The sequence below is a fragment of the Pinus tabuliformis genome, chromosome 6 (genome assembly GCF_031772625.1).
Source record: "Pinus tabuliformis cultivar Carrire ecotype Pingquan chromosome 6, CPIR1, whole genome shotgun sequence".
NCBI lineage: Eukaryota > Viridiplantae > Streptophyta > Pinopsida > Pinales > Pinaceae > Pinus > Pinus tabuliformis.
The window spans coordinates 1,120,504,830-1,120,528,564 of record NC_142292.1 but is presented as its reverse complement, the minus strand read 5'-3'; the positions used below and the strand labels follow the sequence as shown (position 1 = coordinate 1,120,528,564).

General features: G+C 38.5%; 1 protein-coding gene across 1 annotated transcript in view; it reads right to left on the bottom strand.

The window, feature by feature from the left end:
* Positions 1-19,744: 19,744 nt before the first annotated feature.
* Positions 19,745-23,735, bottom strand: part of LOC149262811 (methionine--tRNA ligase, chloroplastic/mitochondrial-like) — a 440,349-nt gene continuing 436,358 nt past the window's right edge. The window contains exon 12 of the mRNA XM_089425282.1: positions 19,745-20,077. Within this exon, the coding sequence (XP_089281408.1) occupies positions 20,027-20,077 (51 nt within the window). The 3' untranslated portion in view covers positions 19,745-20,026. The remainder of the gene's footprint in view (positions 20,078-23,735) is intronic.

The following is a 23,735-nucleotide window of genomic DNA, read 5'->3' as shown; positions in this document are numbered from 1 at the left end:
TTGAGGTTTACCTTTCTCAGCCTGAGGTGAAATTTCAAGCGCTAACAGATGTAAACCGTTAACAAGCGCGAGAGGAATCACCGATAATGATAATGACCCTCAAGGTAGTGCAGTACAATTCACGTGGTGTGAATAAAGGACTTGGCTTCGAACACCACGCAAAATCTTTCGGTCGAAGGTCATTGATGTATACCTGTCGCCGGAAGTGAGAAACTTGCCATTGAGGTATGCAAGCTTCAAAGTACTGAAGGGGTTGTTCCTAGATCAACTTCTTGGATAATGAGCTGATGTCGACAAGAAGCGATCTGTCAAAGGAGGGCCTTAATGAATCCCACATCAGTGACACGGAACAGAGCTAATGATTTTAATGGAGGTGAAAACGATCTGTGACATATGATTCACGGTGGCGGTCATGAAAGGATGAAGGATAATGTATGGCAGTGGATGGGACACGGTTGACTTTTCTGAACGACTTCTCTTGAACATATGGCGACACTGATGCGATGGATTGGTAGCATTACCCCAAATATGGATGGTATGGCGAGACCATGGATGTGACCGGTGAATGAAACAACCCAACCCGATTGTGGTACGGAGGAAAAGTGTCATGTTCAAGAGCGACTTGCTACCATCAAAGTTTTCTTTAGTTTCTCCCAATTTTTCCCAAGTCATTGCTGACCAGTACCTCTTTATTTTTGTCAAGCTTGAGTAGGATAACATATGTTTGTTCTATAGCCTGCCCTTCAGGCAAGCCCATCGCTATGTTTTAACGAGCCTAGCGATAGTGAAACTCGTTCTCGTCTAAAGACAAGTTTGTCGCTATTTAATGATTTTAACGAGTCTAACGACAAGGATAACTCGGTCCTTTTCATTTTTAGAGAGTCTGAAAAGGTACATAAAGTTAACTCCAAAAGTCCTTTTTCGTCATCTAATCCCTTAAGTCCGAAAAAGTATAAAACAATACAGAAGGGATGAGTTTTCGATAGTTTTAACGAGCCGAATAAAACAAGCGCTCGATCTTTTTGTGCAATAATCCCTCAGGTCCAAAAAGATTAAAATCTAGAGGAGGGATAGCTCTTCCTGTCCCTTTAACGAGCTGGAAGGCCAAGGACTCGGCAATCTTTTCATATTTTACGAGTCAGTTGAAAAGGGCTTAAAGAAGACTCGTCTTTTGAGGAACGAGTGATAAACAGGGTTAGCAACTGATTCCAGGTACAGGTTGGAATTTTCCAATCACGGTAGTGTCACAAGGATGGCTAGGTGAAATCACTCTTCGCAGCTGTTCCTCAAAATGGGTAAACAAACATATGGAGGTGAACGATCGGCCAAATGAAAAGTGGAGGTGACGGTGCAAACACGACCAAGGTTTTAATGGCTGATGATATTACATTCACAGTGGTTATTTACCGGGATAGTTCATTTTTTAACGAGCTTAAACGCGGGTGGAAACATTTGCTCGATCTTGTGTTTATTTTTTAACGAGCATGAACTATGTGCTAAAACTGCTCGGATATTGCGTTTATTTTTTAACGAGCATGAACTGTGTGCTAAAACTGCTCGATTACCCAGTCATATGATAAGAGTGTCTCATTGAGATTCTATTTTTTATGGAGCTTCATCTCACAAAGCTATGCCCCGCATCCTTTCTTTATGCAAGTTAGGAAACGACTAATCCAAAAAACAGATAAATAGCCGCTCTTTGCTTGCACTCCAAAAGTTTTGCATGCCCCCAGGTATAAAGTACGATTTCAAGGTTACCTCTACTTCTTTTCCTTCAAAACAATTGTTTTAAAGAGAGAGGCTTACCTCTTTCAGGTTACCCAAATATTGCCTCGTTAATCTTTCAAACAAAACACTTCCTCAGCAATGTCTACCGAAATAGACAAATGTGAGCGACGATGCCCGCCAACTCACATAACTTTGACAAAAGAATCTTATTCTAGAATAACCCTCTTCCAGAATGGGCGGGGTACAGACTAGTCATATTCTCCCGCGGAAATCTACCTTATACCCAGAGTTTTCCTGCCGAAGCAGACCAGGACGCATGCCCCCTGGGTTCCAGTCATATCCTCCCGGATTACTCGCGCTCATCAGGAGGACGGACCGTGGGTTGAGACACTTCTTGCGTGAATGGACCATTTAGGGATGGTATATAACTATTTGCGATGCGTGATCCGAGAAATGAAAGTTGGTCCACGAGCTTGACCACTCTTTCTTCATGCGGAAAACACATTACTCTAAAGAGTGAGGAGACTATAGCTCTCATGCAATATATATAGTCTCATCCAAGGAGTAGGTTATAATCCAAGGGTCCTTGAACGACCATCACGATCATTTGAACGATCTTCCCTTTCAATGTTATGGGCACATTGGGGAGGATCCCTAAAGGTCGACTGGTTCCTTTATCAAAACCTGATAGATTTCTCATTTCAGGCAAAAGCGCTGGCGAACCAAGCGCTTTCCAAGCAATAGAGGAAAGGATACTCACAGATGCCCCCTCATCAATGATAGTGCCAGCCATTACCATTCTGTATATTTGAACGATAATTCTGAATGGTATGCTTGCTGGCAATCGGGGTCTGCCTAGTTGGTTCCAGTCGAAATACACAACCAGGTTGCTTGGTGGTGGGACCGAATAGACGGCCGGATATCGCTCTGACGAACTTCCTTCCTACGATAAAGGAATGGGTGCATTGCCCCCGTGTTCGTCGGAGTCTGTGTTGATGAAGAGAATTTGGACGGTGTCGTCTTTATTCTCCTCTGTGATGGTATCATTCGAAGATAGAGCCTCTGAAGGCAAAACCGGGTCAACTGCCGTCTCAACCTTTTGACTTTCGTCAGGCATGGATCCAGACGGTTCATCTTCAATGATAGGTGCTTCGGCTGACCACCTGGGCGGGCTAGCCAGGTTCTCAACTAGTGAAGGACTTGGCAGGAGTTTTTGATATCCAGGAGGAAGTTGCACTCGTAAAATCGGGCGATCTTCCAGAACTCTTTTAGCCTCGTCTAAGAAGGGACAACGGTGGATGGCATGGTTGCCTTCACACAGTTTGCAGGGAAATCTAGCTTTCCCTCTCTGTCCTGTGGCTTCACTTTCACTAGTTGACGGTGAGCAGTCAACATGGCTATCAGAGGTTGACGCTACCGAATTGTGCAAACAGGGAGACCAGTCCCTTAGTATCCGAGGGATGCAGGGACAATCTCTGTGGAAGTGACCTCCCTTACATATGACACATGGCGATTTAGGCCTAGTCAGTGCTGTGCTGTCAGACGACACTTGTTTGCCCCCAATCGCCTTTGGCTCCTTCTTCTTCTTCTCTTTCTTCTTCTTTTCCTTCTTCTCCTTAGGAACTTGGTTTTTTGTTTTACCAGTTCCGTCAAGCGAAGAGGAAGGAGGAGAGGAAGAGTTAGATGAAGTAGAAGGCTGGTTGGCAACTCTGGTCTGGTCTAACTATTGACTCGACTGTTTAGGAATGGTGGTGTTCTGAATGACATTGGTTGAAAAGAGCCAGACTGGCAGGCCAATTGTCAGTCCTGGAAGTGACAATGTGGCCATATGAGGCGCACCAACATCTCCCCAAGAGGAGAAGGGACTAGGATTTCCACCAAGGGGAATTCCTTGGTTGGTGTGCTCCATTTTTTCAACCTAAAGATCAACGCAGGAATAAGGGTGATTGTTCCATTTAAAATAAAATTTTAACGACGCTTAGACACAACTTGCTTTTTCAGTTTTAAAGAGTCGAGAAAAAGCTAAATATGACTCTAGTCTCCTTCGATGTTTTAACGAGCCCGAAGTGACAAATGCTCGAATGGACTTTTTCCGTTATAGAGTCTAAAAAAGGCCAAAAGGAACTGCTCTGAAGTTCTAGGCAGAGGGTGTGCCAAACTTTTCGCAAAACCGCAGAATACTTTTTAGGGTACGGGCGGTCGATCTTCCTGAATGTTGTGTTCAGTGCATTGCGATCAGTAAGGCGGCCGACACGGCTTCCTAAGGATAAATGTTTTATGCCTATAGGGGTCTCCCAATATACACGCGATGGTACGTGGGAGCACAATCCGTACTGGCGCTATCGTCCCTCAGGAGGAATCACCCACCATCCACGAGATCGACAGTCACCAGGCTTAACGACGCCGGAACACGTCTCTAGCCTAGACCTCTATGTTGTGCGTTATGTTGCAAAGCGTTGTTAAGTTCATTCAATTTATTTTAGGTTGATCTTTTTAGAAGTTTGCCTTTCAAGGTTCACCACGAGATGTATGATACAATTCCTAAATGCAGTCTAAAGATGATAAGCAAGCTTTATATCTTTTCAACTTTGAAAATCCTAGCTACTAAGGGAAAAGAAAGACACCATCTTTTCTCAAAGAGAAATTAGCACACTCTAATGCATTTTTCCTAAATCAGACATGCAAACTATCAAGATGCAAATGCACAATGTAGGTGTTTGTTTTCCGCTTTCTTAGTATTGATGCCTACACAGAAAGCTTTTTGTACAACTTTGAATTTGCTTTTAAATGACAAATACAAACAAGTTTACTTTTTCGAAATCAGAGAGGGTAGAAGAGATTACAACACTTAACGATTTTCGAAATGAATACTTGTTTTGACACTTAAAAGAGACAAACTCAAACCAATAAACAAGAGTAAATGTATAATCAATCTGCAAACAGCCAATGAACTCTCTTCTAAGATCACAATCAACAGATCTGAATCAAGGGCTATAGGATGACTATTTCACTCATGCAAAGGAAAACTGTAAATGACGCCACAAACACATAAAAACACTCACAGTATTTTTGTACAAAAGGAGGCGGAATCTAAGAAGAGAAAAGGAGTTATCAGACTGGTACCTATGCTGGTTACAGGCTGCAAAAATCAAAGATCAAAACAAGGCAAAACAGAGCAGAGAACCCCAGCTGCACAAGGGAAAACTGGTTCAGCGCAACCTCAACACAGGGGTTTTGACATTCAGCGCAGGTAACCTTCACGGGACCTGCGTTGAAATGCAGAATCCCTTCACTGGGTCTGCGCTGAAGGAGAAACTCTCGTTTCTCACAGGTTCTGGGTCACAGATTGCTATTTAATTCACTGTTTTAGGCCAAATAAAAGCAACAAGCAAGGTGTAATCAAAGGGATGCTTTGAGGGGGTACTAAGATCTATCACAAAGGATCATCAAATCATTTGTGAGTCCATTGTTCAGATCATAGACAAGTCCAGTGATTGGATCAAAGCAGCAACTGTCTACTTTGCATCCGGGAATAACAGATGCAGTTCGATTGTTGCTGTCAAGTCTATGAAACAAACAATGATAGAAACACAAATAAAATGACTAAACAGATCTCCCCAGTGGAGTCGCCAATTTGTTGTGGGGAAAAATGCCTATGCAGGACGATCCTATCCACCTAAGGTGTGACAGTGCCTTAGCAACAAACAGAGACAGCTATTCTGGTTTCTTCCTTTATGAAATGTGAAAGAAGAGAGATCAATAGACTTACCGGTGTCTTCCGTTTGTCCCTCGATCCTGTCTCTCTTCTCTTTGGGAGTTCACAGCTACTTGCCTTCTCACTTGCCCAGCTTCAACAGGTTCCTGTAAGATCACAAGAGAACAACTACTTGCGACAAGAGAAGAACACTACACAAAGACAGATATTCACATTCATAACTAGTTTAGGATTAGAAATAAACCAAATACACTAATGCATTCATACATCAAAAATACATCAACATATAGGAGAAACCAAGATAGCTTTATTGATGAATAACAAGGTTCACGAAGAGATACAACCCAGAGGGCTCCAATCCAACATCTCCTTCCCAACAAATGGAATTCCTATCTTCACCCCCTTCAAAGCATTAAGCACCCAATGATTCCAATCTCAAACCAACAGCAATTCTTTGCAATAACAAAATTCCAGCCTCTAGATCTCATGGAGGAGAGATCCATATATAGATGTTTGGAGAGAGGATGAGTCAGCTTGAGATCAGACTAGTGTCCTCTCCCTCTGTCAGTTCTTGAGTCCACTTGGAGATTTGGAACCTCTTACTCATCACCAGTCGAATTCCCTGAGGCAAGTGTCATTTTGGAAGCTTCCTGGGTTTTGACACCTTGGAAATGAGCCTACCACATGTCCATTCTCGTTCAGCACAGGTAGCCAGTGTTCCCTTTGACATTCAACGCAGGTAGCCAGTGTTGGCTTTGACATTCAGCGCAAACAGCTAGTGTAGCCACTGAAATGATCCTGAATTGACTTGTTTTTGAGCAGTTTCTGGTGGAGAAATTTTGTGAATTGCTGTGGTTTGTTAGCCTTGTTCCTCTAGGGGTAGGAACAACATGTTTAGGGACTTTGGATCCCTTAGATTATGGACATTTCATGCTCAATGCTGTAAGGCACAAAAATGTCTATAACAACCTGTTAGCAACTCTACATGTTGTAGGGCCCTCTAAGAGGCCTAATGAGGTCCATGGGTGCCACAATAAATAATAGGACACTCAAAAGTAGTGGACAAGGGGTTGGCCCCTTGTAATAACATGAGGTGATCCAAATGACATGTGGGGGAACACATGTGTCCTCAAGGTCTCCAAACAAATCGAAGATGCATGTAGATCACCTACAAGGGCTAGGATGATGGTGTAGTTGATGCCACATCATTGTGAAAGTATTGGATCATCTGCCAAGTGTATGGTGTAGATCTCGGGTCAATTGGGCATGATGGATCAGGTGCATCCTCCTCGTCCAATAAGTGAACCGCGAGCAATATCTGAATGGCTGTGGGGATCCATGAAGTGAAATTTGCTACCGTGGAGGCCCATGGCTCTCAACGCTCACCCTACATGTGCCAATGTAGCCCTATAGAGGATTAAGACCCTGTATAGGAAGGCCAAACCCAAGATGGAGACCATTTGCAATTCTACATAAGATACAATGCGTTCCCTAGCCTTCCAATACAACAAGTCATTAGAGAAATCAATTAAATGAGCTTACCTAATCATGAACCACAGGTGGGGACTTCATAATGTCCCGTCCTTCCATAATGGGCTCCAGGATGTGACAATGTCTCCTAAACTCCAAATGGGGTTAACCAAGTACCCTATTAGGTGGTTTCTACTTCTAAAGGGGATAATATGATCAAGGTACATCCTTCAAAAGGCGGTGGCATGTGACAGATAGGTGAATGAAGTAGGGGATGAAAAGGGGCAGCCTTAGGTCACATGCTGGGCTACAAGGGTAGCTAATAAGAGGGAAGCCCACACTTGGGTTTATAATATTTAGGAGAGAGAAGTTGTGGTACATGAGGTGCCCCGACCTTAATTTTTTTCCACCCTTCTTTATATGCCTTTTTCCTTTTTATGATTTTCTTTTATTAATTGCTAGGGGCTTAAGGGGTTATAGCATGATGTATAAGATATAGAAGTAATTTCCCATTATAAGGCGGGGCGATTCATCGCCCACCAAGGGTTGGGACAATCATGGGTTCCTATATGATGAAAAAGGTTCTTAGAACATATAGGAACTAGGGTGATGGCCATGATGATGGGGTAGAGATCATGTATTTCCTTTTGCCCATGTGCTAAATGTTTTGCCCTGGCCATATTTTGAATTTCGTGGTACTTTCCCTATTGAATGTGGCCATATATGATTTTAAATTTCTTTTTAGTTGCATCGACCTCTGGGCTTCATTCCAGACCATGACCTAAGGTGTGGGCAAGGAGAAGGGGCGACCTAACCCTATGTGGACCCATTAGAAGAATGTGGACCCAAGCGGGAAAAATGATGGATGGGGTGATAATGAATGGAAAGAGGGTAATATAAGCGGATAAGGGAGGAGGACCACACAACCAAAATCGAGGTTTCCCATAAAATACCACCCTTGGAACCAAATGGTCAATAAAAGAGATCCCATGGGACTAGAATCCAAGGTTAATTCCTAAGAGGGGTCCAGGGGACATAGGAACAAACCTAGTCCATTGTTTATGTCGAATCCCCCCGTTAATCCATGCCTAGAAGTGTCTGTGATAAGAAAACTACAATACTCAATTTCCAAATGACAAGGCATACCTTTAGATTCGGGAGGCCCACCTCAAACATATGATCATGGCATATGGGCGAGGGACCACATCGTTGCCTCAGGGGTGAAGAAGATGGCACAATGAGTTAGCTGGTCACTGCAAGGGGATGCTGGTTGCCATCTGAGGACCATCTTGGAGAAAATAATTCTTCTAGGGATATTACCTACAAAATGGTGGGTAATAGATCCAAATGCAACAAATTTTTGAATCAATTCCTTTGTTGTTAGTATGGTAAAACATAAGAGATTTTGTGAACTATTTGGTCTATACCTTTTCAATATCCACCTACCTTAAAGGGCCCACTTTGGCTTGTTGACGTCTATAGTTCCCCATCCAATAAATCATTTTTCTTGTTGATCATTGTACGCACAGATTCTATATATGTTTTAGTCAACATCATTAAGAAAAAAGGGTCTTGGAATCTTACAACTGACATTATGCCATGTTGTATGGCTAATGATTACACATTCGGGGTAAACAATAAAGTAATTGTTATGAAACCAGCTCAAGAAAAGATAGAAAAGAAAGATCAACGCCTTAGAATTCAGCCTCTTCGAGGGGGCAACCTCCTTTACATTACATAAATGAACAATTCTTGGATGATACAAATGATAATACCTCCTTTCTATATATAGGAGTCTAAGTGGTCCCAATACAATCAAAGCCTACATAACAATAATATTGTAGGGCACAACAATAATAATAGTGGGCTTCTATGTGGCACAATAGTAACAATATGGGCACTACATGGGTACATCAATATAAATAAGGGGTATAACTACAATAGTAATGGGGTAATCACTAGTATTATAGGGACCCAACATGCCCCTCTCCTTCAAAAAGTGTTGTCCTCAACACTTGAGTAGTTCAGGATACTTCTGCATAAAATTCTCGTCCTCCCATGTGGAATCTTCAGCGGATAAGTTCTTCCACTTGATAAGGTACTCTGAAATTGATCGATTTCGTAGCTGTCGAGTTCTTGTTTCTATAACTGCTTCCGGTTCCAATATAATTTTTCCTTCTTCGTCAAGTTCTGGCAATATTGTTTGAACTGGGAGCTTGTCGCCTATAACCTTCTTTAAGCATGAAACATGGAAAACTGGGTGCAATCGAGAAGCTGCAGGAAGCTCCAATTTGTATGCCATAGTACCAATCTTTTGCAACACCTTGTACGGACCATAATACTTTGGTGATAATTTATTATCCTTCTTAGCTTGCTTGAGGGACATTTGCTTATATGGTTGTAGCCGTAGGAATACCCAATCACCTACATCAAAACTTCTTTCACTGCGATGCTGATCTGCCTGTTGTTTCATTCTATTCTGTGCCAACACAAGGTTATCCTTTAAGAGTTGGAGGACTTGTTGTTGATGTTCGATGTGATGTTCCACTGCCTAAACCTTAGAATTTTCTCTTAAATATGATGTGATGGATGGTGGTTGATACCCATAAAGTGCCATAAATGGGGTCATTTTTGTTGTTGTATGAAAGGAAGTGTTATACCACCATTCAGCCAGAGGCAACCATTTGACCCATTGTGTCCGTTTATCAGATACAAAGCAACGAAGGTATCCTTCCAAACATTTGTTTACTATCTCAGTTTGCCCATCAGATTGAGGATGATAAGATGAGCTATGAGCTAACTGAGTACCAAGACAAGAAAATAATTCTGTCCAAAAATTTCCAGTGAAAATGGGATCTCTGTCACTTACAATAATCTTTGGGTTTCCATGTAGCTTTTGAATTGTTTCCATAAATGCAGTAGAAACTGTACTGGCTTTAAATGGATGTGATAATGCACAAAAGTGTGCATACTTGGTAAGTCTGTCAACTACCACCATGATGACACTCTTTCCCTCAGAATTGGGTAAACCTGTGATAAAATCCATTGATACCTCCTCCCAACGTTGGCTTGGAATGGGTAAAGGTTGTAATAGACCCGGTGTCTTAATTGTTTCAACTTTATTTTGCTGGCAAACCAAACATTCTGCCACAAAATTATGAATATATGATTTAAGGCCATCCCAAAAAAATTCCTTCTTCACCCTGTGGTAAGTTTTTAAAAATCCTGAGTGCCCTCCTAAGGGAGAAGTGTGCAATTCCATAAGAATCTTTTTTTTTAGCTGGGAATTCTTACAGAGGTATAAGCGATCTTTGTACCATAACGTATCATTTTTCCAGCTAAATGTATCAGACGTACTGGAATCTTGTTGTAGCTTTCGAATAAGTGCCCATACTTCTTCGTCATTCTTCCATTCCTCCCTTGCTTCATTTATCCAATCTGGTTGGATGATAGAAATAGCGCACAACAATGCTTCCACATCCTCATCCTTCCTTGAGAGTGCATCTGCCACCACATTTTGCTTCCCCTTTTTGTAGATGATTTCAAAGTCATAACCCAACATCTTTGTGACCCACTTTTGTTGCTCTTCAGAGGATAATCTTTGTTCTAAAAAGTATTTAAGGCTATCATGATCTGTTTTTACCTTGAAGTGTCTTCCCATTAGGTAGGGTCGCCATTTCTTAAGTGCATGGAGTATTGCCAACATTTCCTTCTCATAAATAGCTTTTCTTAGAAACTTTCCCTTGATTGGACGACTTTCAAAGGCAATGGGTCTTTCATCTTGCATTAGAACAGCACCAATTCCATTTCCTGAAGCATCACATTCCACAGTAAAGGTTTTTGTGAAGTCCGGTGTAGCTAAGACCGGTGCTTGGCACATTGCCTCTTTAAGATGTTCAAAGGCCTTTGTTGCTTCCGGAGTCCATGAAAATGCATCTTTCTTCAATAATGTCGTTAGAGGTGCTGCTATTCTTCCATAATTCTTAACAAACTTGCGATAATACCCTGTCAACCCAAGAAATCCGCGCAAATGCTTTATGGATGTGGGGATTTTCCATTCCTTAATGGCTTTAATTTTGGTAGGGTCTACCTTAACTCCTTCATGAGATACAATATGACCCAAATATTCCACCTCCTGGACTCCAAAGAAACATTTGGATCTTTTGGCATATAATTGTTTCTCTTCCAATAGTTGTAGCACCCTGTCGACATGTTCAACATGATCCTTCCAAGACTTGCTGTAGATAAGTATATCATCAAAAAATACTAACACAAATTTTCTAAGGAATGGTTTGAAAATTGAATTCATCAAACCTTGAAATGTTGAAGGTGCATTGGTAAGGCCAAAAGGCATGACCAAAAATTCATAATGACCCTCATGAGTTCTAAATGCCGTTTTCGGAATGTCTTCAATCTTCATTTTGATTTGATGATATCCTGAACGAAGATCCAACTTGGTGAAGTAAATTGATCCATGCAATTCATCCAGTAATTCATCAATGACAGGAATGGGGAACTTATCTTTAATAGTGAGCTTGTTGAGCTCCCTATAATCCGGACACATGCGCCATGATCCATCCTTCTTATGCACCAATACTACTGGAGCAGAGAAAGAACTTTGACTCGGTTGAATTATACCAGCCTCTAGCATTTCTGCAACCATACGTTCAATTTCACTTTTTTGGACATAGGGATATCTGTACGGCCTGATGTTTGGAGGAACACTTCCTGGAATCAGATGAATAGCATGATCATGATCACGCATAGGTGGGAGACCTTTGGGAGTCTCAAATACCTTGGAATGATTGTCCAGGACTTTTTGGAGATCTGGAGAAATAGATGATTCTAATGTGGAAACATCTAGCGAACATAATTGTGCAGTTACACCCCTTTGCTCCTTTTTTAGAAGCTTTGTCATACCATTAGAGCTGATTATCTTTCCTGGTTTCCCTGCAATACCCCTTAATTCAACTTCCTTTCCTTCCACAGAAAATTTCATGAAAAGTTCTTGAAAATTAAAAGCTATTGTACCCAAGGATTGTAGCCATTGGACTCCTAGTACAACATCAGCACCTCCCATTGGAATGGAAAGCATTGGGCTAGTCAATACATATTCTCCCATGGATAGCTTGATATTATGGCACTTTCCAGAGCAATTTATTGTTCCTCCATTTGCAATCATCACTTGACACTCTGGTGCTGGATATAGGAAGCAATTTAATTCTTTTGCTACCCTACAATGAATAAAATTGTGGGTGCTTCCTGAATCAATCAACACTATCACCTTTTTCTTCTTGATTTGTCCTTCTATCTTGATGGTTTGAGGAGTGGTAATTCCCGCCAATGCATTACAAGATATGGTCGGATTTATTTGTTCTTCATATAGGCTTTGTTCCTGGAATATATCCTCTTCTTTTGACCTTTCTTGCTCCTTTTCTTCTTCCTCTTCACAATCTATGTAGAATAATTTCTTCTCAGCACACTTATGACCTTTTGTGTATTTGCTATCACAATTGTAACAAAGCCCTTTGGCTCTTTTTTCTTCCAATTGTTGCGGTGTCAACCTTGTAGGTTGTGGAAGACTATGGGCAACAACACTTCCATGTTTATAGTTGTGAATGGTATGCTTCCTAGTTGCCATAATTTTGCTTTCCATTTTTCTTGCTAACCTGAATGCCTTCTCTAATGAATCAGGTTCCCAAAGGCGCACATCATGTTGGATATTATCCTTTAAAGACCCTATGAACACATCAATCCTATGCTCCTCTGGAATATCTTTTATCCTTATGTTCAATTTTTGGAACTCCTCAATGTGCTCCATTATTGAACCCTTTTGTTTGAGATTCATCAATTGGCTAAAAAAAGTGTTGCTTTTTGTATCCTCATAATGTGCTATCAATTCTTCCGTAAAAATTGCCCAAGTGATAAATTGTTTACGAGAACAAAGCCATTGATACCATACAAACTGATTTGGTTCCAAATATAAAGTTGCCATACGTACCTTTTGTGTGTTTTGCACATTATTGAGATCGAAGAATTGCTCCATCTGTAATATCCATGTGGCGGGATCCTTGCCATCAAACTTCCTCACATCGATTTTTGGAACATGGTGAGTCTTCGATCCAACATTAGAGTCTATGGAATCATGATTAACATTTCTTTTATTCTCATCATGAGTTTCCTTTACTACCTTTTCACCATTAGTGACCCTTTCTTGTAGCAACTTCTTCAATTCATCCATCTCATCATCCATGCCATCAAATTTAGCGTCAATCTTAGCTTCCATGCCATCCATCTTAGCTTCCATTCCCTTTATCTTAGATTCCACGCCATTTACCTTAGATTCCACGCCACTTATCTTAGCTTCTGTTAGCTTTTGTGAGCGTGACATTTGTTGCACTTGTTCTTGTAATTTTGATATATCATGTAGCATTTCTTCCTCTTCTTCATGAGTCATGCTAGAGCTTTCAGGTTCCTTACTAGGTGTTTGCATTTTCTTTCCTCGGGGCATCAGTTACCGATAATAAAGTTTTACTATGCCCTTTGAATTCCGTTAAATCAAGCTTACACAAAAATTTAAAAAAAAACTACACACCTTTTTTCACTTTATAGAAGCCTGATATTGAATCTGACGTATCTCTGTAATTTCGGATCCTCCAATTCTAAAATTGCTATCTGTAGTAGCCTTCTGCGTCCTCTTTCCAATGCCACAAGTCTGAGCCAAATTGGATTCTCCAAGGAAGAGTTATGTGAAATCTCCCACAGTGACTTGCTTTTAGACTGGTTCAGTAGAGTGAACTTGTACGACGTGCCACGAGTCACTGTTTCAACCTTTGAATCTGAAACACACACACAAGAAACTAGAGTCCGTCCTCTTTCTGTACCTTTTTACGGAATTTTAATCCGATCCTCAGAGAGAGAGTTATGACGATTTTCCCCAGGTCACCTGTTTTGAATGTAATTCAGGAGTCTGCAAAAAGACCAACTTCCTCAGATCATATCTCCGAAAATATCCCGAGAAAAGCTCTGAAATTCGGACCCAAGGTTCAGCGCCAATTCTTCGCAAATGGGTTTTTTTTGCGACTTCTGAAACGTCACAGAAAAAAAGTTATAGCGAAAATGCCACGATGACCTGTTTGGAGCAGCGAAACCCTAGAATCCAAAGCTCTGATACCAAATGTTATGAAACCAGCTCAAGAAAAGATAGAAAAGAAAGATCAACGCCTTAGAATTCAGCCTCTTCGAGAGGGCAACCTCCTTTACATTACATAAATGAACAATTCTTGGATGATACAAATGAAAATACCTCCTTTCTATATATAGGAGTCTAAGTGGTCCCAATACAATCAAAGCCTACATAACAATAATATTGTAGGGCACAACAATAATAATAGTGGGCTTCTATGTGGCACAATAGTAACAATATGGGCACTACATGGGTACATCAATATAAATAAGGGGTATAACTACAATAGTAATGGGGTAATCACTAGTATTATAGGGACCCAACAGTAATTCATTACAAATTTCATACAATCTTCTCATGCACATATATTTACATGCACAAAAAGCGTTTGGCAAATGAATGGAATATATTTTAATTATGAAGGTTGAATGTACTATAATCTTTATGTTGACTACAATATGGATTTGTAATATGTTTATTTATTAAAATACCAACTATGATGGATGTGTCCTTATGAATCTATGCGTTGAGCAGTATATACTCATAGAGCCTAGTCAAGTCATTTGATTATAGATTTAATGGACATTGTTATGTTTTCGAAAGGTGTACAAAGTCCTTGGTTTAAATGGTTGTCTTGTCTTAAGCTTTTTGAATATCACTGTCATTCATCTTTTCATTTTGATTCATTGTTAATGATATTGGTATATGTTTTCAAAGACTCCAAGGAAGTTTCCAAAATTTTCTTAGTACTAAGTTAATTAGTGTTTCTTTATTGATTTGGTAAACTTTCAACTCCTATTATAAAATATATTGACACCGGACATCTATATTATAAATAAAAGTTAAAAGAAAAAAGAGGCATTATATTATTTGGTCAAATTGTGTGTTATAGATTTATAATATTCATACATGCAAATGTATATTATGGATGGTTTTATGCACATTAATATTAGACCATTATTAATATTAATAGGTATTAATGGTTACATGTGTTTTGAGAACATAAGAGAACTCCCTAATGCACTTCAATCTCCCATATTTTTTCTCTTTCTTTTTACTGTTTTTTTTTGTACATTGTTGTTGCACACAATCTGTCTTTACCTACAAATTTGAGAAAACCTTGTGCAACATAGATAAACATCAACTATAGGATGATAGAACATGTCACCATTTTTTAGAAAAACCAATAACAAATGCCTGAAGAAAGAACAAAAGCAAATTCTGGAAATAAAACATATTCCCACAACTTCACAATCTAACTATATTGGTGAATTCTATTCGGCATCTTGGGCCCATCCTGCAAGTAGTGGTAAATCCCATATTGGTAATTAATTACTTGAGTGTGTTGAAGAAGTGAAACAGTAAGAATACTGAAGACAAATTGGAGATGAAATTTCTGAACCAAATGGAGCTAGAACCTTTTCCTAAAAGATCTGAACACGTTGGCAAATTTCCTAGATAATGCGAGAATTGCAAATATAGCTGAAGGAACTATTAATCTTAGGACTTATCTAGCCTAGTATCTCCCCTAGGGGTGCGCCTATAATTTTTGTCAAGAAGAAGGATGATTCATTGTGGCTCTGTCTAGACTATCAGGACTTAAATCGAGCTACAACAAAGAGTAAGTATCCAATGCCCCAAATTGAGACCAAATGAAAGGGGCTTTTGTATTTCCAAAAATTGATCTACGGTTTGGTTATCATCAATTAGGAATTAAAGATAACGATATTCCTAAGACAACATTCTGAACACACTTTGGGTATTAGGAGTTCACAATGATGCCATCTAGGAAGATATTCTCATCTACTTGAAAAACGAGAATGAGCATGAAGAACACTTGCAGACAGTATTATCTTACCTCTAGGAGCTCCAGTTATATGGGAAGCTATCTAAGTGTTCCTTCTTTTAAAAGAAGATTCATTACCTAGGTCATATTATATCTAGTGAAGGGATCTCAGTAGATCTGGAGAAGGTAAAATAAATCATGGATTGGCCAAGACAACAAAAAAAATGCACATGAACTCCATAGTTTTATGGGTTTAGCAAGATACTATTGAAGGTTTGTAGAAGGGTTCTCAAAAATTGAAAATCTTATCACAACCCTCCAATGCATTAGGTATGAGTGGACTGAGGAATTTGACATTGCATTTGCTAAGCTTAAAATATTAATGGCTAGTGCACCACTCTTGCATGACATGGACAAGGAATTTATTGTATGTATCGATGCATCCAAGCAAGGATTGGGTGCAATGTTAATACAAGAAAAATGACTAATAGCGTATGCCTCAAGGAACTTAAAGCCTCATGAGGAACTCTATGCCACGCACGATTTAGAGTTGGTCATTGTAATGCTCAAAAGCGATCACCAAAGTTTGAAATACTTGTTTACCCAAAGGGACTTGAATGTCAAGCAAAGGTGATGGAGTGAATTCTTAAGCGAATACGACTTTGGAATTTCATACATCAAGGGGAAGGAGAATGCACTGGTTGATGCTAGAAGACCAAGGAGAAGGACGTATATCCCTCATATTGGAGATATCTGAAACACCATCCTCAAGGAATCTCATAGAGCACTTTATTATGTGCATCCTAATGTAAAGAAAATGTATGCTAACACAAGGAAACTCTTCTTTTGGGTAGACATGAAGCGTGGTATCATCTAGTTTGTTGCAAAATGTCTTGAATGTCAATAGATAAAAGCCAACCATCATCACCCAACAGATCTCCTACAACCACACCAATTTACTATGACTAAGTGGGAGGTGATTTCTATGGATTATGTCGTAGGGCTACCTCTTACCCCACAAAGACACAATGTCATTTTGGTCATGGTGGATAAAATAACAAAAATGGTTCATTTTATTCCCATAAAAGATACTTATGAAGTTGTTGGCGTAGCTCGGGTATTTATAAATGAAATTATCAAGTTCCATGGAGTTCCTAAGAAGATCATATCAAATAGGGATTCAAAATCCACTTCGAGCTTCTAGACTTGTATGTAGTATGCTTTAGGAACTTAACTAAATTTAAGTACAACTTATCACCCCGAGATTGATGGACAGACAGAAAGGGTGAATTGAGTAATGGAGGATATGATGAGGATGTATGTTCTAAAGCAACAAACACACTGGGAAAAGTGATTTCCTTTGATTTAATTTACATACAATAATAGTTACCACTATTAAATTAGAATGCCTCCATTTGAAGCATTACATGGAAGACCTTGCAGGAAGCCACTAAGTTGGGACAAGATAGAGGACCGGGTGATAGTAGGACCATAATTAATTCAAGAGATGGAGGAATATGTAAAACAAATTAGGAAATGGTTAAAAGAAGCTCAAGATAGACAAAAAAGCTATGTTGATGCTCACCGGAGGGATACGAACTATGAAGTAGGGGATCAAGTTTTTTATCCATATCAGACCAAACAAAAGCACCATCCAATTCGGAAGGAGAACAAAGTTGTCACCCCGATTTATTGGGCCATTTAAAATTCTAGCAAGAATTGGACTTGTCACCTACTATCTTGCATTACCACCCCACTTGCATAAAATTCATAATGTTTTTCATCTACCTGTACTTAGACACTATGTAGCTGACGAATCTCATTACCTCAAATGGAAGGAATTGCAGGTATTGGATGAGGGAATTGTTTCATTCAAACCATTATGTATACTAGAACATAGGGTTTGACAGCTCAGGAACCACTATGTGGACCAAGTTAAGGTCAAATTGGATAAGTATAGTCCTATAACTGCTACCCTAGAAGGCACAAATACCATATGCCAGAATTATCGCAACCTGCTTTGATTTTGACACACCTAAAACCTTATTTTGTATATCCTTACTTTATTTTTCTAGATACATAAGAATATCATTTTGAACTTATCTATAACTATGAAGAGTTAAACATAAGAATGTTATTTCAAATGTTTATGTTTTATCATGAATGCTTAATTAAATATGTACATGTTGTTGATACATGGATATCAATGTGAATTATGTCATGAATGAAATGTCTACATATTATGTTTTACTTATCAGCATGTGTGATGATGTTAAAGAACACATATTTTCTTTATTATTGATGAGATGGATATAACTATAGTGACCACACTTGACTACTTAATGTGAAGGCTAACTGCAGGTATATTGGAAAAACATAGCCAAACTGTTAGGTGAACTCAAATACTAATATCATAGATGTCAAAAAAAGTTATGATGGAAATTGTTAGTTGAGTACATTGTGGTTTTAAATATATTGATGCATGTTATAATACATAGACAAGTGTTTATATTGTAGATGATATCATTATTTTGGTTTTGAATATATTGGTACATATGTTATAATGCGTAGACAAGTGTTTATATTGCAGATGATATCATTATCCAAATATCAAATTGATAGTGGAAAATTGATAGATAAAGATACAAAAATTCTAAAGTAGCAGAAGTTGCAGTGATCAACATAAGCGGAGGCAAAGTACCTGCCATATGTGTTTAAGGTATGTGGATTGAAAGGATTGTGGATGTGTGCCATCAACAAGTAGGTCAAGTGTATCTTGTTCAAGGAAAGATTGGTTGTCATAGTAGTTGAAACCAAACCTTAGTTTTGTCTTGTATCAGAGCTATATGTAAGAGCCATGATCCCCAGTACGAGATCCCTAAGATTGTTGTATTAAAGTTTGTAATATAACAAGTTGTGGGTTAAATATTGTCATTTGCACAAGATTGATTCACTGTTATTTCTTTTCCCTTGTGCAAAGTGCTTGTGTTGTGGCATTTTAGTGTTTCTGATCATGATCTTAGACTCAAACATGATCCTTAAGTGTCATGGAAAACTCAACACATTGCTTTACCGCCACCACCAGGTTGTGAAACCACAATACTATGACAACACTGATGGGTGGTCATGTTACTAAATGGACCCAAAAGATGGAAATATTCCTATCAACTACCACCACCACCCAATTGCAAAATCACAATACTATGATAGCCACGATGGGCGATGGGTAGTCTCGTCACTAAAAAAACTTGACAGATAAAAAAAAATCCCCAACAATTGTTGGTTCCATCCTGGATTGATAGTGAAGGTTCAAAAAATTTGGCAACAAGAGAAAATGGTAAAGGAAACACCCCATCAAGTGGTATTAGAGCATAGTGGCTCTTAGATATGGTGGAAAGGCATAAAGGAGCATCTCAAGGAGCAGGGGGAAGGAGACCTATGGGAAGGATAATTCCTGTAGAGAATGTAGCCTTATAATAGGAGATGAGGTACATTCAAGAGAGATTTGTGTTTGTGTTCCAATATGAATCATGCAATTCACCCTATTCCACATTAATTGTCAACTCGAGGCTCAACTGGTTATTTCAAGGTTATCATGCAAGTTATATGCAGGCCACAGTTTTCCTACCCAACATTGAACATTTAATCATAACATAACAATGCGTAACAAAAAGTTATAATTGTAACAAAAATAAGAGTAACAAGAAGTTAAGACTCACAACAACACACTGAAATCATTACACAACAAAGAGATAACACAACAAAAAATAAACCTACACACACATCTAATCCAACAACACCTGGTTAGGAGAGTGGGCCCAACTCCCTGATCAGGGTTGTGGCAAGATCGATATCTATAAAATACTCAAAAGATTAGCAATTGTATTAATCAAAATATCATTATAGAGGTCTGCTATTACAACTCAAAAATATCATATATCTCCTAGCAGTGGCTTTCCCAACCTTGTAATCACTACTTATACATTTCATTAACAACTGACAGTGCCTAAGATTAGGGCAGATGTATGCCTGCAAATACATAGCAGTTTCTTGAGATATAACATAATATAAGGATAACACTTGTGTTGGTCAATAGTTTGAACCACTGTTGCAGCTGATATCCAAAGATAGCGCTGCCAACTCAATAGTCATCATACACTGAACCATTCCTTTGCTCATCATTCCTCCAAATCTGCACGAAAAATTAAGTTATCAAGTCACTTTGGGCAGTAATCCCCTACGACTATGCTTCATTGATTAACAATTCACAAAGACATGACAATAGGTGTACCTTCGTTGTTTAGAATGAAAATCGACCAACAAGGGCATGAAATGCGTACTAGAAAGGGATAAAAAGGTGGGTGAAAAGTGGGAAAAATTAGCAACCAACAATTTGCAGCAATGTAAACTATCCAAAGGTGAGGAGCTAACACCAAAGATTCTAGTGAAGCTAAGGAAGAATCTTCTAGTGAAGAATAAGGAGGAGAATCAATAGAGGAGATAGCCAAATTAGGTGCCAAGGCGAGGATGGGAGTACTTGCATATGAAGGTAATTTGAAGGTTGATGAATTATCGGATTGGATAAATTCCATGGAAAGGTATTTTGGCTTTGAAAAAGTAGATGAATCAAAGAACGTGAATTTTAGTATCACAAGGATGAAAGGACATGCAACCTTGTGGTGGGATAAAGTGTAGGATTACAAGAAAAGAAAATGAAATCGTAAGATCAAAAGTTGGGATAAAATGGTGGAAAAAATAAAAACAAGTTTATGCCCAAGGACTACCAGCTAAAAGTTTTCAAGTAGTTGTAGAACCTTAGATAAAGATCTATGGCAGTGAAAGAAATACTGAAGAATTTTATAAATTAAATATTAGAGTTGGACACATTGAAGAAGATGCTAAAAAGGTTGTCAGTTATCTTAATGGCTTGAGGTATGATATTGGTATCTTGACTCTAAACATAGTCGGGGATGCTTACCAAACTTTTTTGAAAGTTGCGGAAAATATTTCCACAAAACAACATCAAGAGAGGAGAGGAAAAATTCATGGCAGAGGCAAAGGACAATCAAGTAGCTAGAAATATTTCAACCTCCAAAATAATAAGGTGGGAGCCCAAGTAAGAATCCCCAAAGACGAGGTGATTTTAGTGGAAGAAGAAATTTCTCCAGGGATAGAGGTAGAGGCAGAGACTACCATCCTAGATGCTATAGATGTGGAAAGTTAGGCCATATGTCATGGGAATGCCCAGAGAATACTCCAACATGATAGAGGAGTGTACATGTGGCAAAAGCTAAAGAGGAGAATGAAAGAACAATGGCAACTAAAGAAGTTCTTGAAGTAAGAGAATCCATGTTGTTGAAGAGAGTTCTAATTAACTCAAAAAAGGAAACTAAGGAACTAGACCAAAAGATAAATTTGTTCAAGGCCATTTGAAAGTCAAGAGGTAAGTGTTGTAAGGTTGCAATTGATAGTGGTAGCACAAATAATCTTATTTCTACAGAGATGGTAGAGAAAATATATTTAAAAAGAACACCACATCCTACCCCTTACAAAGTTTCATGGTTGCAAAAAGGTCATTAAATCTTAGTCAATGAACAATGTAAGGAGAATTTTCAAATTGGAAGATACAAGGATGAAATATTGTGTGATGTAATGCCAATGTATGTTTGCCATATTTTATTGGGATGGACATGGCAATTTGATAAAAGAGCTATCCATGATGGTAGAAGGAACACTTACAAACTTGAGAAGGATGGTCACAAACATACATAGTTGCCTTTACAAGATGGAGGAGCTAGAGAAGAAGTTGTTCCTAATGTGTTGCCGATGAGTGGCAAGGAACTGCTACAAAAGGTCAAAAACAACAAATTCCATTTTGCCTTGACTAATAATCCCAAGGTAATTCTTACCAGCACAAGTTTAGATGATTTTCTTGAGGAAGTAAAGGTTATATTTGATGAATTTGCTGATATAATCATGGATGAATTACCAAGTAAACTTCCCTTTGCTCGAAGCATCATCCATCATATAGATTTGATTCCAGGAGCAAGCCTTCTAAACAAGGCAACCTACAAAACGAATCCTCAAGAAAATGAAAACATAAGGAATCAAGTGCAAGAAATGTTAGACAATGGTATTATCAAAAAAAGTTTAAGTTTGTTTGTTGCTCCAACAATCATTAGCCCAAAGAAGGATGGTGGATGGAGGATTTGCACTGATTCAAGGGCCATAAAAAAATCACAATCAGGTATAAATTTCCTCTTCCACACAAGGATTATTTGATTGATTCTTTGAGTGGTGCTCAATGTTTTTCTAAGATTGATTTAAAGAGTGGTTACCACCAAATTTGAATGAGAGAAGGGGATGAGTGGAAAACAACCTTTAAGACCAATGATGTATTGTATGATTCGTTAGTAATGCCTTTTGGTACTACTAACACACCAAGCACTTTCATGAGATTTTGGTGTACAACTAGACAAAAGAAGAGCATCCGAGACATCTCAGATCAATCTTGGAGACCTTTGCAATAAGAAAAATTGTTGATAAATTTGAAGAAATGTACCTTCATGAAGAGTTGGTATATTTGGACTTCGTGATTTTTGAAGTCAGAATATTCACTAAAATTTTTAGTAGGATTTGTGCACCTATTGTAGAAACTATCAAAGGAAAGAATTATCCATTCAAGTGGATTGTAGTAGCGGATAGAAACTTTAAATTCCTAAAACAAAAGGTCACATAGTTACGTATTTTGTCCCTACCATGCTTCAATAAGTTTTTTCAGGTTGAGACAGATGCAAGTGGAAGTTCTATTGGAACAATTTTGAGTTAGAAAGTGTGACCAATTGCTTATTTCAGTGAGAAATTGATTGAAGCAAAATAAAGGTATTTTAAGCTATAGTTATTTTAAAAAATGGACACATTCCCTTGTGCTAAAGAAATTTTGTTTTGTACACTGATAACCATACTTTACAGTTCATAAACAACCAACCAAAGCTAAATCAAAGGCATGTAGAATGGATTGAATTTTTGTAGAATTTTAATTTTTTGATTAAGTATACGAGTAGTTCTTTAAACAAGGTAGTCAATGCTTTAAGCATAATCAACTTGGTGTTGCAAGAATTCCAAGTTAGTGTTTTAGGAATTAATGAACTAAAAGAAATGTATAAGGATGATGCATAAGACACATATGCTGTTTGTGAAAACCCTGCTACCGTGAATAGAACATAGTCATTAAGCTATATGATCCAAGATGGCTTATTGTTCAAAGAAAACCAACTCTGCATAATGAAATATTCCATGAGAGATAATTAGATAAAGGAGAAACATAGTGGAGGATTGTTAGGACATTTCAAGATCAACACAAATTTTTATTTCTTAAATTATTTTAATTATTGGCTAGGTGCACAAGTTGAAGTAAATAAATTTGTGAAAAAATGCAGAGTGTGGCAGTAAGCCAAGGGAAGAAGGAAAAACATAGGGTTGTATCAGCCACTACCCATTCCATGTAGCCCTTGGGAGTTTATTAGCATGGATTTTGTTTTGGGATTACATAAAACATAGAGAGGTAATTATTCGATTTTTTTGGTTGTGGATAGGTTTCTAAAATGTCTCAATTTATATCTTGTACAAAAGCCACTGCTTCATCCTGTGTCACAAATTCATTTTTTAAAGAAGTTATGAGATTGCATGGTTTTCCTAGAACCATTGTTTCAGACTGAGATACAAGGATTGAATGTCATTTCTAGAGGACTTTATGGAAGAAAGTAGGCACTATTAGAATAACACTTTTTTAGTGTTTAATTCTCATTTGTGATTGTAATTAGCAGTTTCTTGTTAGAAACTTACTGTTT